The 15,793-nt window shown below is 40.2% G+C and overlaps 1 protein-coding gene across 2 annotated transcripts in view; it reads right to left on the reverse strand.

Moving 5' to 3' along the window:
• Positions 1 to 4,461: 4,461 nt before the first annotated feature.
• The window catches only part of LOC143982448 (uncharacterized), a 175,028-nt gene continuing 163,696 nt past the window's right edge, over positions 4,462 to 15,793 (reverse strand). For both annotated transcript variants that reach the window (XM_077481160.1, XM_077481159.1), the window contains exons 13-14: positions 11,423 to 11,548; positions 4,462 to 5,531 (exon numbers count right to left, since the gene is read on the reverse strand). In XM_077481160.1, the coding sequence (XP_077337286.1) occupies positions 11,458 to 11,548 (91 nt within the window). In that variant the 3' untranslated portion in view covers positions 4,462 to 5,531; positions 11,423 to 11,457. The remainder of the gene's footprint in view (positions 5,532 to 11,422; positions 11,549 to 15,793) is intronic.

Consider the following 15,793-nt stretch of genomic DNA (forward strand, 5'->3'; position numbering starts at 1 on the left):
TGTAGAGTATAGAATGTCCTATCATTTGAGCCCAGTCTGGCCACAAAAGTTAATCCAGCTCTGAGCAATCCTCTTTTATTGTTCAGTGAGATAAATCTTGACAATCAGAGAAAAACTTTGTTAAATCCTCCCCCTTGCTGTGAGTGACAGTTGATTTACATATCTGGTGCACTAGCCTAAGAGACATGCATTCTTTTTTAATTCCCTCCCACTCCTTTCTTCTGCTGCTCTGCAAGGATTGGCTGTTCCACAGCTCAGCATGATTTGGGATGCTGAAGTCATGTGGGGACTTTTCTGGGTTTTGACTGGATGCTAGTGATCATAGCAGAAGTTCAGTGGAATAAATACACAGGAGAAAATACATGTGGATAAGGGGAGTGAAGGGCTGAGCGGGGAGTCTACTGACATCATGATGCACTCACTGTGCCCTGGAAAACAGACCCACCCACAAAATCTGCAGTTTTTCGGGTCTCATAGCAGACAGAGGGGAAACATTTGACAGATAAGTATACATGCAGGAGGCATGTATATCCTTCTAGATAACCAATGTTGCAGTAGTTTAGAAAGGATGAGAGTGGGTTTACCTCAACTTTAAGAATCTATTATTGACTCAGATCAGATTGGATTTATGCCCCAAAGAACAACAGATATTAATTCACGTAGATTACACACTAATATACATGTCAAATATATAAATGAAGGCTCTAGAACGGTTGCCACTTTGGATATAGGAATGAGAAATACGTAGAAGGATGGGATTCCCATTGGTGTTTATCTCGTGGTTGCAGACATTGTATCAAAATCCCATATCAGTGATCAAGCTGGGCAGAAGGTTGCCAGCCCTTTTCCAGCTATATAGGGGGACGCGACAGGGCTGCCCTCTCTCTCCAATTCTCTTTGCGATAGCAATAGAGCTGGTGGCAAAGGCTCTTTGGGCTTCTTCAGATCTTTGGGGACTTAGAATTGGAGGGTAGGAGGAGAGGGTAGCCCTATATGCAGATGATAGGCTGCTATTCATGAATAATACCAGTTAACCATGACAGGGAGCCTTGGACCTGATGAATACATAATCAGGGGTTACGGGGCTTAGGGTGAATTGGAGTAAATCTTTGCTATTGATCCAGGGGCACAGGCAACGGCATCTTTGAATTTGCCATTTTTGACAGAATTTAAATATTTAGGGACTTCATCTAACCCCAATAGTTCAGGAGGTTAGGAAAAAAATTTAAATCATGGGAGATGTTACCTTTGTTGTTACTAGTCGGATAAATTTAATAAAAATTAAGATCCTTCCAAAATTTTTATATATACAGCATATTGAAATTCTCCACAGTGGTTGCCAAAATCTTTTTTTAAACAACTTCATAGTATCTTTACTTAATTTCTATGGAGGAACCAGTCACCTAGATATAAACTTACCACACTTATGCACCCCTTGGTATTTTCAGATTTTCATAAATATTATTTGGCAGCACAGCTGGTAGCAGCAGTAGGATGGCTTAATCCATATAAATGTAATCCTTCTATAATGTTAGAGGCGGCGGACCGGCGGTGGTACATTCCATTGAGTCACTTCAAGCATTTTTGTTTTGAGGCTTGAAAGCCTCATATAATTTGACCTCCTTAATGATAACAACTATTAGGGCGTAGAGAATCGGTCTAGCTTGTGAGAAATATCCCGGAATGACTATGTACCAGAATATCCCCTTGTGGGGGAATCCCAAATTACCCCAACTGAGCTCCATTCAAGATCCAGGTGCCTAAGCTAAATATAAGGTTAAAACTATAGACCAGGTAGTGCAGGGAGGAAATGTGAAACTCTTTGTAAGATTAATGGAACTATGGAATAGTCCAGATAGTTATTTTTTACGCTATGTGCATCTTTCTCACTCCCTTTCTGCTCAATTCCCACAAGGTCTCCCCCAACTTATAGAGTAGGTTTCAGCAGATTTTTTTCATATATTCTGGACCTGCCTGGCTATCATCATGTTTTGGGCAGGAGTCATAGAAATAATTGTGGCAGTTACATCTGTCGCTCTAGAACAGAGCATGGAGATTTGCCTCTTATGCCCTGTACACACTGACCATGTGACTTTCCGATGGAAAATGTGCGATCAGATCTTGTTGTTGGAAAATCCGATCATGTGTGGTCTCCATCTGACTTTTTCCGTTGGAATTTCCGACACAAAATGTTTGAGAGCAGGATCTAAAATTTTCCGACAACAAAATCCTATTGTTTCAATTCTGATCGTTTGTAGACAATTCCGACGGACAAAGTGGCCCGCATGCTCAGAATAAATTACAAGACGAAAGCTATTGGCTACTGGCCCATTTATAGTCCCGCGGTATGTGTTGTACGTCACCGCGTTCTGAACGTTGGGGTTTTCCCACAACTTTGTGCAACCGTGTGTATGCAAGACAAGTGTAGGCCAAAATCTGTTGGCAAAAATCCAATGGATTTTGTCGTCCGAATGTTCAACCGTGTGTACAGGACATTAGGCTTAGTGAAAAAAATAATTATGCAGTGGCAAAAATATCCCGGCATGACTATGTACCAGAATACCCCCTTGTGGGGGAATCCCCAGTTACCCCAGCTGAGCTCCATTCAAGATCCAGGTGCCTAAGCTAAATATAAGGTTAAAACTATAGACCAGGTAGTGCAGGGAGGAAATGTGAAACTCTTTGTAAGATTAATGGAACTATGGAATAGTCCAGATAGTTATTTTTTACGCTATATGCATCTTGCTCACCCCTTTCTGCTCAGTTCCCACAAGGTCTCCCCCAACTTATAGAGTCCAGGTTAGAGCAGGTAGTTAGAACAAAATCAATAAAGAAACCCATATCAGCTCTATATACCCACCTTTTGACAGTATCTCTATCGGATATGAGGAAGCTCTGGTCAAGATGGGAGAAGGATATCCCAAAGTTAGAGGAAGAAGATTGGAAAGATATATGGGGTTTCCCCTTTCAGACAGTGGTATCTTTTCTGGGATAAACTCATAGAATTTAAGCTAATACATAGAGCTTATTATACACCATATAGACTACATAAAATAAGTCCATCAAATTCTCAGAACTGCTGGAGATGCGGATAGGTTTCAGGAGATTTTTTTCATATATTCTGGACCTGCCTGGCTATCATCATGTTTTGGGCAGGAGTCATAGACATAATTGTGGCAGTTACATCTATCGCTCTAGAACAGAGCATGGAGATTTGCCTCTTATGCCCTGTACACACTGACCGTGTGACTTTCTGATGGAAAATGTGCGTTCAGATCGTGTTGTCGGAAAATCCGATCATGTGTGGTCTCCATCTGACTTTTTCCGTTGGAATTTCCGACACACAATGTTTGAGAGCAGGATCTAAAATTTTCCGACAACAAAATCCTATTGTTTCAATTCTGATCGTTTGTAGACAATTCCGACAGGCAAAGTGGCCCGCATGCTCAGAATAAATTACAAGATGAAAGCTATTGGCTACTGGCCCATTTATAGTCCCGCGGTATGTGTTGTACGTCACCGCGTTCTGAACGTTGGGGTTTTCCCACAACTTTGTGCAACCGTGTGTATGCAAGACAAGTTTAGGCCAAAATCTGTTGGAAAAAATCCAATGAATTTTGTCGTCGGAATGTTCCACCGTGTGTACAGGACATTAGGCTTAGTGGAAAAAATAGTTATTCAGTGGCAAAGAGAACACAAATAAGCCTATCACTTTTCTATGAGAGAAAGAAAATTGTATTAAACTGGAAAAAAATGGCTCCACCGTCACTAGCCTTTTGGAAATATCTAGTAAATAGTAATTTATCTCTATATAAAGATACATATTATAACAGAGGAAATCAAAAAAAAAATATGAGAAAGTTTGGTCTAGTTGGATAGAACATCCTATAACTGCATCGGAACAGTCTATGGACTAAACAAAAATAAATAGCAATAAGGCAGGGAAGATAGACGGGAGTGAACATGTGGGAAGTCTAATGAGCACTAACATGAAGCAATTTAAGATAAGAAAGCAAGGGAGTATACAAAATACACCAAGGTATGAGTTGATCGGGGGAGAATGAGACTTTTGTGGTGATGCAACTGTGGATATAATAAAGTATGTGTAGAAGCTCCTGCATGAGCTCAAAATAGAGTCTGAATGTATGTTTTTTTTCTGTATTTGAAAAAAAATAAAGAAATAAAAACAAAACAAAAAAAAATGCATTTTCTTTTTGCACTGCTTGCTCTAAATCTTATTTCAAATACTTGTATTTACGTTTCCTGTATCTATGCTTTCTCTGTATTTCCTTAAAGCAATAAAGACATATTGAAAAACAAAATACTTTAAAATGAAATTACACTGAATTGATTGTTATAAAGAACAGCATGCCGTTCTTTCAATTTTCTAGCGTTGTTGTGACCTGTATGTGAATGGCCTTCAATTTTTATCTCAAATAAATTGGTAACAGTAAAAGTAAATCTTCTGCCACATAAAAAGTCATATTTATTAATGAATTCATATTACAGAAGCAGAACAAATAAATTACATTTATATTTACAAAGACTTACATAGAATGTTTCATAAAGTAATGGATTTCATAACTAGAAATAAAGCAGGCTTTTAAAAGCAGCTAGTGAGTCTATTTGCTGACGAACTGCCAGGCTTCCCTTTATCCTATGAACGTCATTATTTAATTCTTTCCCAAGTACTGTATGTAGAAATACTGTCAGAAAGATGCTTAGCTCATGGCACCAACTGAAGCTAAGCTGTCTACACATAATACCACAATGTTGCCTGACAGACTGCGAGATCTATTTTCAATTCAAATGCATGTTTTATATTTTGTTATGGAAAAATGTATTGGTACAGGAAAATACAGTGCTCATACAGTTAAATTTGAGAAAAACGGTGTTATAGGAATAGGAATTCTGTGTAAACATGTTTCATGTTATATGACCCTCATCAGTGCAAGTCTTAGCCTTCAGAGATCGATGGTATGATACATTTAAAATGAAGCAGACGGGTAAAAGTAGAATCAATGTGTTGTCCTTGCCAGATTATAAGGGCAACACTGCATTTGTGTACAGCATATATGTGCAGCAGCTCTGTACAGTCCACTGTGATGGGAGCTAAATAAAGGCTTGGGATGGTCACCGTAGATCAATATGCATTTACAAAACACTACCGTGTAACAAAAAAAAAAGTTCTTACACTTTCATACACATTATATACATGGTACTTTTGCCAGTAAGATGTACAGTATAGTTGTAAATGATACAAGGAAGTTGATTGTACACATAGGTAAGTCCCCCCTGTGATGTCCATGATTGGAGATAATCCTTAAGTCATGGAACTTTATAGATCTGATGTTGTCTCCTCAGTGAGCTATGAATCCTTTATTGACAAAAATCATTGCTGTATCCTTCAGAAAAATTCCCACGATATTCAGTGAATGCTCCCAAAGAGAAAAGAAAAGCAATCTTCTCTGCCTTTATTCTGAAGCAAGATCAGTATGTGGCTTTAATACACAGGTAACTGCATAGCCCTTCTGTTGACAGAAAAAAAATCATGCATTATTACATGAAACATAACAACAGACTTTAGTACCACTTTAAACGATTTTCCAAATAATTTAAAAGTTCTAACAGTCCTTAACTCTAATGCATTCCCTGCATTAACGGTACAAAAGATCCCCTACTAAATATTCACCCTACCACCTACCCCCCCCCCCCCACAAACACTTACCTGAATCCAGTCAGTGATCCAGCACTGTCCAGGCTGCAGCTCTTCTCCCTTCATTTCCTGGTTTCACAGAAAGTCAAAACCTGTGCGGTGGAAGCTGGGGACATGGCCGAGCTGCGCTGTTTGTGACTATGGATGCACAAAGCACAGCTCTAGAGTGCGCCTGCATGGGTGCCCTCATAACACACATCTTGCAATAGTGGCACTGACAAGAAGGAGGAGTGGATAGTGCTGGTGGGGAACTCCAGAAGAGGAGGCAAGGAACCACTTTGTGCAATGCCATTGCACAGAGCAGGTAAGTATAAACTAATTTTTATACTAATAAAAAGAAGGCTTTAATATGACTTTAAGTATACAGTATATAAACCGTTAAAAATGTAATATATTGTAGCATATCAGTCCTTGATATGAAGTGGCTGCATTAGGTTCTCTTTTTAGGCTTTATGTCCTTTATTTTCAATAGGGCATTCTGCCAGAATTGCACACCCTGTTCTACAGTAACAACACTCACTCACTGTACTGTATCTATTGGGGATGCTACTTTTTCACCCTAGGCTGCTTTCCTGATTGGGATTACAAAACTCTTATTTTCTCCTCATTTCCATTACACAGTGAAGGATTTTTTTGTAGTTCAGAGAAGATAGCTGAGAATGAAATTTGACATATCAGTTCAGTGCACAAGAAGTTACAAGGATACAGGAATCCTTGAAGATAAACTTGTTTTTTTTCTATATGTGTTGTTCTATAGTGTTGGGATAGTGTCAAATTCTTATTACTGTCTGTGTTCTCACTGGATGATTCTCTCTCTTTATTTTTCCTGGTGACAATTGTCACTGGAACATAAAGTGATGGTAAATCTGTGAATTTCCAGTTGTCACCAGAATAAGAGTTGGGGACACCTGTTCCTAATTTTGTAGAGATATCCTCTCACTTCCTGCTGTATCTTCAGGACAAAAAGTGAAGGGATGGCTCCCCAATGGGACACAGACAGTAACAAAAATAAACTGACAAGGATTTTTACCCTTCTCTGTTATGTCCAAAATTTGAAAAAAAAAATGTGGGCTTTACTCTGTGTTTGCTCATGGTTAAATTTGGTAAATATAGCTAACAAAGGTCATAGCACAGCAAAGCCCATTATTAAGATGAATGCTGAGTGAAAAAGCTTGTTGTTCTACCTGTGTTAGGCCACTTTCACATGAGTCAGATCCGCTGAGCTGGTGGAGTCTGCCAGCTCAGCGGGTGATCGCTCCATTGATACCTGCTGAGCCGGTGGATGACAGGTCCATCTCTTCTCACTGTGCAGGGGTAGACCTGTCAGAGCTACGATGTCTATGGGAGATCGGACGAAAACAGATCCGCCATTCCATTTTCATCCGATCCCACCCAATCCGATCTGCCAGACAGATGCCAAATGTATCGCCATACGTCTGTTTTCAGCAAATCTTATCAGATCAGATGGCAGGCCAGTGTCAGCGGACACATCTCCATTGACATCTGCCTGCCCATACAATTCAAAGGGTGGCCCGCTCGGATCCGCCTGAAAAACCAAACACCCAAGCATTTTTCCTATCAACAAAAATGTAGCATGTTAACCAAGTTGTTATAATAAATTATATACAAAGCTAAAATATATATATTTTTTTTTTTTTTTGTTTGTGTAGTTTGTCAATAGAGGGGGGGAAGCTTAGAATCCCTATTTGGTTTTACCATTATCTGGAGCTCCACACACTTTTTCACCCTGAAAATCGGGTGCAAATAGCGTGTGCATGTTATATGCCGATACTTCAATTTTTGCTGCCTCGGAGGAGACAAGGAGGGGGGCATGATGAGCACCATCAGATTACATACAGTAAGAATCTCCTATTTACTTGGCGGCCTCTATAATAGGAAGTCCCATCTCCTGGGCCGCCTATGGAACACTGTTCTGTCTATCATAGGAGATTCTCACTGTATGTAATCTGTTGGCGCTCATCCCGCCCCCTCCCTGTCCCTTTTAGGCTGCAGATGGGTATCGATCAGACTTTACTGATGGCAACGTTGAGGCTGCTACATTTAAGGCAGTGGTGAGGCTGCTGCATTGATGGCAATGGTGAGGCTGCTGCATTGATGGCAATGGTGAGGCTGCAGCATTGATGGCAATGGTGAGGCTGCAGCATTGATGTGGACTAATGAGGCTGCATTGATGGCACTTGTGAGGCTGCAGATGGCCATTGATCAGGCTGCATTGATGGCAATGGTGAGGCTGCAGATGGGCACTGACCCCTATTTTGATTCAAAGTTCCTTATTTAAAATGTACGTTTTTTTCCTGAAACTTTTCTCTTAAAATGAATGTGCGTATTATGTGCCTGTGCATGTTATACGCCGATAAATATGGTAAATTGATAAATACCTTTTCTCCTCAGTAATGCTGTATATAGTAGCCTTGTGAATTATATCAGTGTCCAATTGAGCACTGGCTAAAGCTTGTAAGAGGAGTTTTCATTCTACTCTGACTGTCCAATGAGAATGCAAAACCCCTGACCCTCTGTCTGGACAGTGGCAATTGGCCCTGTGCTGATCACATGCACTCTCCCCCCCAAAAAAACTCTCTATCAATACACACCAAACTGAGCATGTGCAGCCTGACTCCAAGGCTATGTACTATCAGGAGATGGATTGGGGACAGTAAAACAAAGGGATGATCAGAGAAGGCAGGATCAAAGAGCCTTTTAACACAGTGCAGAGGATTAACCCCTTAGGTTCAACAGTGAGTATAACAAGCATGCTTAACTGTATATACAGACTGATTTTTTTTTGGCTCACTTATTTTCCCAGAAGTCTGCACTACAATACAAGTCAGATTTTTGACATTCCCTGCAACAAAAATATCATCTTTGGTAAGATACTCCCAATAGGAAATAATATATAAAGGGATACAGACCCTACAATTTTCCTCATTAGAGCCCTGATTCTGCAGGAGCTGTTTGAGAATTAAAAAAAACACTCCCATTTGACTCACTGAGAACAGGGGCACAGAGGAACAAACAGTGATTTCTTCAGAAAGGTAGGAATCTGCAACAAAGTTTGTTAAAATCCTTGCAACGTATATAGATCACCCAGAGGGGATCGTTCTTTTCTCAATAAAAGTGGAATTACGCTTTAAGTGGCCTCACTCTTCAAAAGGTTTGGCACCCCTGATGTAGGGGATGAATGGCAAGAAACAAGGGTCACACAAGAGATGAGAATGCTACCTCTTTTAGTGAAGGAACCTGCCATTTGGGTTTTTTACGGAGCACGAGGGTCTCTAAGAATTAACACATATGATCTTACATATCAGTGCAAAACAATAGCAGTTCAATAAACTGACCTGTAGAGGAAATGTGTTACTAAAAAGGGTTGTAAACCCTCATGTTTTTTCATATTAATGCATCCTAAGCACCCGTTTTACTTACCTGAGCACACTTCATTCAGTCAGCGGAGACCCGCTCTCCCTCTCTCAATGGGTCCTGGCTCTTGATTGGATAGATTGATAGCAGAACAGCCATTGGCATTTGCTGCTGTCAATCACATCTAATGATGCGGGCGCCGTGGGTGAGCGCTTCTGCTAGGGGATTATCTGATGCGGGGAGGAGCTGTGAGAGCTGCCGAGGGACCCCAGAAGACATTGTTCGGGGCCACACTGTGCAAAACGAGCTGCACAGTGGAGGTAAGTATGACATTTGTTATTTGTAAAAATTTTAACTAGATAATCAATGTAAAAAAATCTTTTTTAATCTTAAGATTAGGTTATTGTTTACCATCTTTGAATCTGTACACTAGTAAGAAATTCAGCACTAGTTATAACTATTTAAATGCCCAACTATGATTCTAAACAGTATTACTATGAAATATATTTCATACTTTCCAGATGTTGGTTCTCCAATATTGTTCATATATAAGGATGAACAAATTGGTTCACAAAATCTGGTATTTACTCCAGAACATGCTGCTTGCCATGGATGTGTAATCTGTATGAGTGAACCAATATGTTATTTGTAAACTGGCAAACATTGAGAGTGTTTAGCTGTTCTTTGAGTGTCCTCCATTTATGTGAAGGCCATGATACATCTTGGCCAAAAGCATCTTATACCTTGGCAGTAGCTAGTAGGGGTTCTCTTTATATTTACTGGCAGAGGGCACAATGCAATATGAAGTGACATTGCCTGTCCGATGTAACAGCTGTGGTAGTGTGGTACCCCACCAGTGTATGGACCCAGCATTTTCAACCAGGCGGGTTGAGGGGCTCCAGGGAGCTTGCAACATTGGGAGGAAACTGACTTTTAAGTTTCCTCATTATTTACTAAATCCTGTTTTGGGATCTGGAGTCCGGAGATTTCGTAGTGATCCGGGTGGGATGAAATCCCCAGTCCTGGGTCCAGGTTTTGGGATTCACCAGCACACTCACTGGTCAGGTGTGTGTTGGTCTATTTCTAGACACCTGACCATGGTTCTGGGCTCCACCCTCCCGAAGAGTCCAGGCAAGCAAGGGAGAAGCATGCATGTCTGCATGGTGTAGTCAGAGGGCCCAAAGCTGTAGGATGAGCAGTGAGGAAGAGTAAAAGAGTTACAGTCCATGATCTCTATTATATGGCCAAGAGGGCTGAAGGGTAAAGCCCAAACGGCAGTACTGCTGACCATAAAGCCAGGTGGCTTGGTATTTTTCATTTACTACTGCTGTGAAATTGAAACCCTTGCGTGGGAATTATTGATGGACATTTTCTTTTCTTTTTTAATAAAAGTGGGTCAAAAAGCCCTGAAAATTGAGTTTCTGGTGTGAATTGGTCTCGCTAGCGGGTGCTTCACTTGAGTTAAACAACCCCCAATATTACACAGCATAGACCTAATAAGGAATTACTATAAAAGGTCACCATTAAAGAGAAAGGCAATCTTTAATCATTTGCTACACTAGCCTACCATTTTACCATGAGTGTTTTTAAACCATTATTCTTATCTTTTATTTTAAGTATTCTTTCTCCCAGCTGCAGACTTTTTTGTCTTTTTTTAATTGAGCTGCCCTTTAATCAGGGGCAAGCTAATTCTTAAAACTGACATATGGGGAAGTGGAGCTGCCCCTGCACTGCAAGGGTTAAATGTTTATCTCTAGGGTACAAGGAAAAGCACCTTTGCTTACCCAATCCTTTGCTTCCGCAGGCCCCCTGCAGGCTGTTAGATCAGCCCCTGCAGCCTCTTCTCTCCTGTGCTTCAGTTGCTCTCTAATAGCTCATCAATAGATACCACGCAGAGCCCATAGCCCTGCTTTGGACATGTGGACGCTGAGGAACAGTGTCCACCAAAGCATAGGGGAGTGATTGGTGCCAGAGGAATGGGGTTCAGGTAAATAAAAGTGCTTTCCCACCCCTAGACCTAAATGAACATTAAACCCTTGTAGTTTCTGGGACAGCCCTACTGCAAAGGAGGATTTTTACTTTCCCTCAGAAGAAGACCTTAACAAAGATCTCCTTGATGTACTGGACAGAAGTTTTTTGTTTTGGAATAGTTTTACATAGAAATGATTACACAAAGTAATAAGTAAGAGATTGATTGTAAACTGAAATATTGGAGGGGTTTGAAGCCCAAACACATTTTTTGGAGGAAAAAGAGATCTGCAACTTAATGAGATATCACTTAACACACATATTATTATAAAATAATCGTAACCATAAATACATTCAACTTACAATGAAACATAGTCAGCCAGAATACAGTAATGCTGTCACATGACTGAGCAGACCCCTGTCTGTCCACTGCCACAGTGTGTGTAATTCGTAGTTTTCGCTGAAGTTGTGATGCCGTTCATGAATGCCCTGAAATGAAAAACGACAAAGTATAATTTTTAGAGTATTAAACATCTTTATTCCTTTATAAGGCTACTTTCACACTGGGGCGGAAGAGAGGGGCGTTAGCGGTAAAGCACTGCTAGTTTTAGCGATGATTTACCACTGTTATAGCAATGCTTTTTGGCCCCTGCTAACGGCTCAAAAAAGGGTTAAAAGCTCTCGTGCTGTGCACTGCTAAAGCGCTTTGGCAATGGCAATGGCAGGGGCAGTTTAAGAGCTGTGTTCGGTATACACCGTTCCCCCCCACCCCAAAGATGCTGCTTGCAGGACTTTTTCTCCTGTTCTGCAAGCGCACTGCCCCAGTGTGAAAGCACTAAGGCTTTCACACTGGAGAAGCATGAGAGGCAATTTTCAGGCTAAAATGCCTGAAAAGTGCCAGCTAGCAAACAAGAGGGTATAAAAGGTTTAATAAAAAAAATACTTATAAGAGCAATATTAAAACAGGCATTAGGAAACACAAGATGTATCTTACACCCTCCACTGGCACCACAACATCACTGCTGCTTCCTTGCCTAGCCTGACATACTTTTCATCTGAATGGACTACTTCTGGGAGGTAGTACTTTTTTTTATTAAACCTTTTATAATACATTGGACTCTGCACAATGAGTTTTTTCTCTTCTCATTGATATACAACATGGCTGGTCTGAGGTTCCCTAAGGATTTGTTAACATGGCGATTTCCATCAGTGATATCCACAATGCAGTTGAAAAACCTGAAGTTAAGGGGTCAAACTCACTGATGCATGTACAGACCTTTAGAGGCCTGAGAATCTGGTAAGAGGATGATTTTCTCCTATCGGGAGGACTGGATGTTGCACTAATTTAGAACTGGAGGACATCTGCACTTGATTGTGAATCACCTTTATGGACTATATGGACACATACTAATAATTGTTAATTTTATCATACCATTGATACTGTCACTTAACCAGTTCCCGACCAGCGCACGCCGATGTACATCGGCAGAATGGCACGGGCAGGCATATTGGCTTACAGGTACGTCCAATCTTTAATGCCGCCCTGCCATCACGAGCGCGCTGCCAGCGGCACGCTCGCTGGTCGGGACCCCCGTGAGTCTGGTCGTGGGTCCCGCGGACTCGATCGCCATGGGCATACCCGCGATCGTCTCACGGGGTGGCTGAACGGAGAGATGCCGTTGTAAACAGCATCTCCCCGTTCTGCCTAGCAACTAGTGATGCTGATCTCTGCTCCATGTGATTGGAGCAGAGATCAGTGTTCACTAAATGAAAGCCCAGCCCCCCACAGTTAGTAACACACCCCTAGGAACAAGTAACCCCTACACTGCCACCCACTAGTTAAAACCCTTCACTGCCAGTGTCATTTACACAGGAATCACTGCATTTATATAGCAGTGATTGCTGTATAAACGACAATGGTCCCAAAAATGTGTCAAAAATGTCCGATGTGTCCGCCATAATGTCTCAGTCACAATAAAAATCGCTGATCGCCGCCATTACTAGTAAAAAAAAAAAAATTCCATAAGACTACCCCCTATTTTGTAAACGCTATAACTTTTGCACAAACCAATCAATAATTTGCCAAAAATATGTAGAAGAATACGTATCGGCCTAAACTGAGGGAAAACATTTTTTTATATATATTTTTGGGGGATATTTATTATAACAAAAAGTAAAAAATAATGCGTTTTTTTTTCAAAATTGTTGCTCTATTTTTGTTTATAGCGCAAAAAATAAAAAACACAGATGTGATCAAATACCACCAAAAGAAAGCTCTATTTGTGGGGAAAAAAAGGACGTCAATTTTGTTTGGGAGACACATCGCACGACCGTGCAATTGTCAGTTAAAGCGACGCAGTGCCGAATCGCAAAAAGTGGTCTGGTCTTTGGCCAACAAAATGGTTCGGGGCTGAAGTGGTTAATAAGCCATTCATAGTGATTTAGACATAAGGTTACAACAGCACAACACATTTTTTATTTTATAACAAACTAACAAGCTGTGTTATTTCTGAATACCATATTGTAAATGAGGTATCGATACCCAAATTAGTCAGAGTGTAAAAGTGAGTGTGCTGGGTGTGCAACATGTGATGAAAAGGGTGTGGGAGTATTGTATGGCGCTATTGTGATGCAAGGCACTAGAGAAATAGTGTGGGTAAACAAAATGTAGTATTAATAATAAACCTATATTACATAATGATGAAAAGCTTTAAAGTCTACATTAAGTGGTTGTAAACCCTTGTTTACAACTTTATGTTACAGGTAAGCCTATATTGAGGCTTACCTGTAGCTAACAAGGATATGTCATAAACCCGCATGGTTTAGGAGATATCCCTGTATTTGCATGTACCGATGTCATGCGTTGTCGGTGACGTCCCGCACATGTGATGTCGTGACATCACGCAATTGCATCGGAGGTGATGGCGAGTGCCAGGGATCACGCCTTCCGGAATGCCAAGGGGGCCATGCAGATACCGCTGGTATGGCGGTGGGGGCAGGCAGGGGAGTTTTTGACGAGGAGGAGCTTGGCGCCTGCAATCCATAGGTAATCCATAGGTAATTAATTGAGACACAACATAAATTAGCAGTTCCCAGATGATCCTGAGGCAATCTCAGGAATGCTGCCACTTCATATAAAAAGAAGTTAACACTAGGTAAGCGCAGCAATTTGTACACGCAAGTCTGGCTGATATCAGTAATTTTTTGAACATTTCATTTACTCACTGTTTTCCCTTCTTGGGCTCTCTATATAATTACTATCTAGCACAGCTATTATACTTCCCCATCATTGTAAAGATATGGTTTTATCAAATACCTCAATACTCGTACCTAGCACCAAACACTTTTCATTTTGTTTAGTTTAACCAATACATGGATTCTTTCACCATCACAGGCACTTAATGTAGACTTTAAAGGCTTTTCATCATTTTGATAATTATGTAATATAGGTTTATTATTAACACTACATTTAGTTTCCCCACACTATTTCTTTAGCGCCTTGCATCACGTTTGTACAATACTCTCACACCCTTTTCATCACATGTTGCACACCTAGCACACTCACTTTTACACTCTGACTAATCTGGGTATCAATACCTCATTTACAATATCCCTATTTAATTTATCCTACTTATATAAATTAAAACTAATCAAACTCTAAACCAATCTAACCAATGGTTAAATCATATAATAAAACTAATAGGTCCAATTAATATGAATCAAATATTTGATTTAGTACGGGCCAGTCTGTAGTCACAAAACTGTACTAGATACTCACAGAATACCTAAATACTAAGGTTTATCAATACCCAATTGCAGGTGCCTTGCCCCCCCCCCCCCGTCCTCCCCTCCAGGTCCAAGCATATGGCCCCTTGCAAGTCCGATGTACTGTGTATCCACCTGTTGGGCATGGAGGGAACATGCACGGTCATTGTGATCTTTGAACTCAAATGTTTTAACAATCTGGTTTGTGTGATGCATCCTCACTATATCATCTACTTAATGGTAAAAATACTTCCATGTATATGGAGAGACATTGTTTTTTTTGCACAATTTGAAATATTATAATAATGTTCTGTACATTGACAAAAGTCTTAAATTAAATTATATTTTTTTGATACATTTCCCTAGAATCTAAATCCCCCTGAAGAAGACCATACCGGGTCGAAATGCATTGGGGTATTCATGTGGATACGAATGTTGTAAGTGCAATTGGCAGATTATGTTCTCCTGAGGGCCTCTTTGCCATGAGTGATGTATTATGTTGTTGTTTGTTAACGTGAACCAGAGTTTGTATTTTTTATAATAAACCCATTACATATTTTAATCTATCTTGAATTTCTGATCTACTCCATATCCTTATATCAATATTTAAATGTTTTGCTGCTTAAAAAAACCCCATGGGGAAACTTTCCATTTTTTGAAAAAAAATGCATATTTAAGTTAAACCATACTGCAAATGGGCAGTAACCAATCAGAATATATGCACACTAGTCTGACTTCAGTAAAATCAAATATACTAGATTACATTCTGTGCAATATTTATAATTAAGCACAAATATCTGGATGAAATGACCTGATTGTACTGTACACAAATGAAGAACTTTTTTTTACAAATGTGTGTCGCTGCCTTTTATAACAAAAGGCTTTTGTGTAGAAAGCATTTTCATAAGAATGGATTTCTATATCCCACTGTTAGTTTAAAAGCACGATGATGTTGCTGCTCAAAGACAG

This window comes from Lithobates pipiens, unplaced genomic scaffold (assembly GCF_037356315.1).
Source record: "Lithobates pipiens isolate NorthernLeopardFrog02 unplaced genomic scaffold, aLitPip1_a1.2 Scaffold_16, whole genome shotgun sequence".
NCBI lineage: Eukaryota > Metazoa > Chordata > Amphibia > Anura > Ranidae > Lithobates > Lithobates pipiens.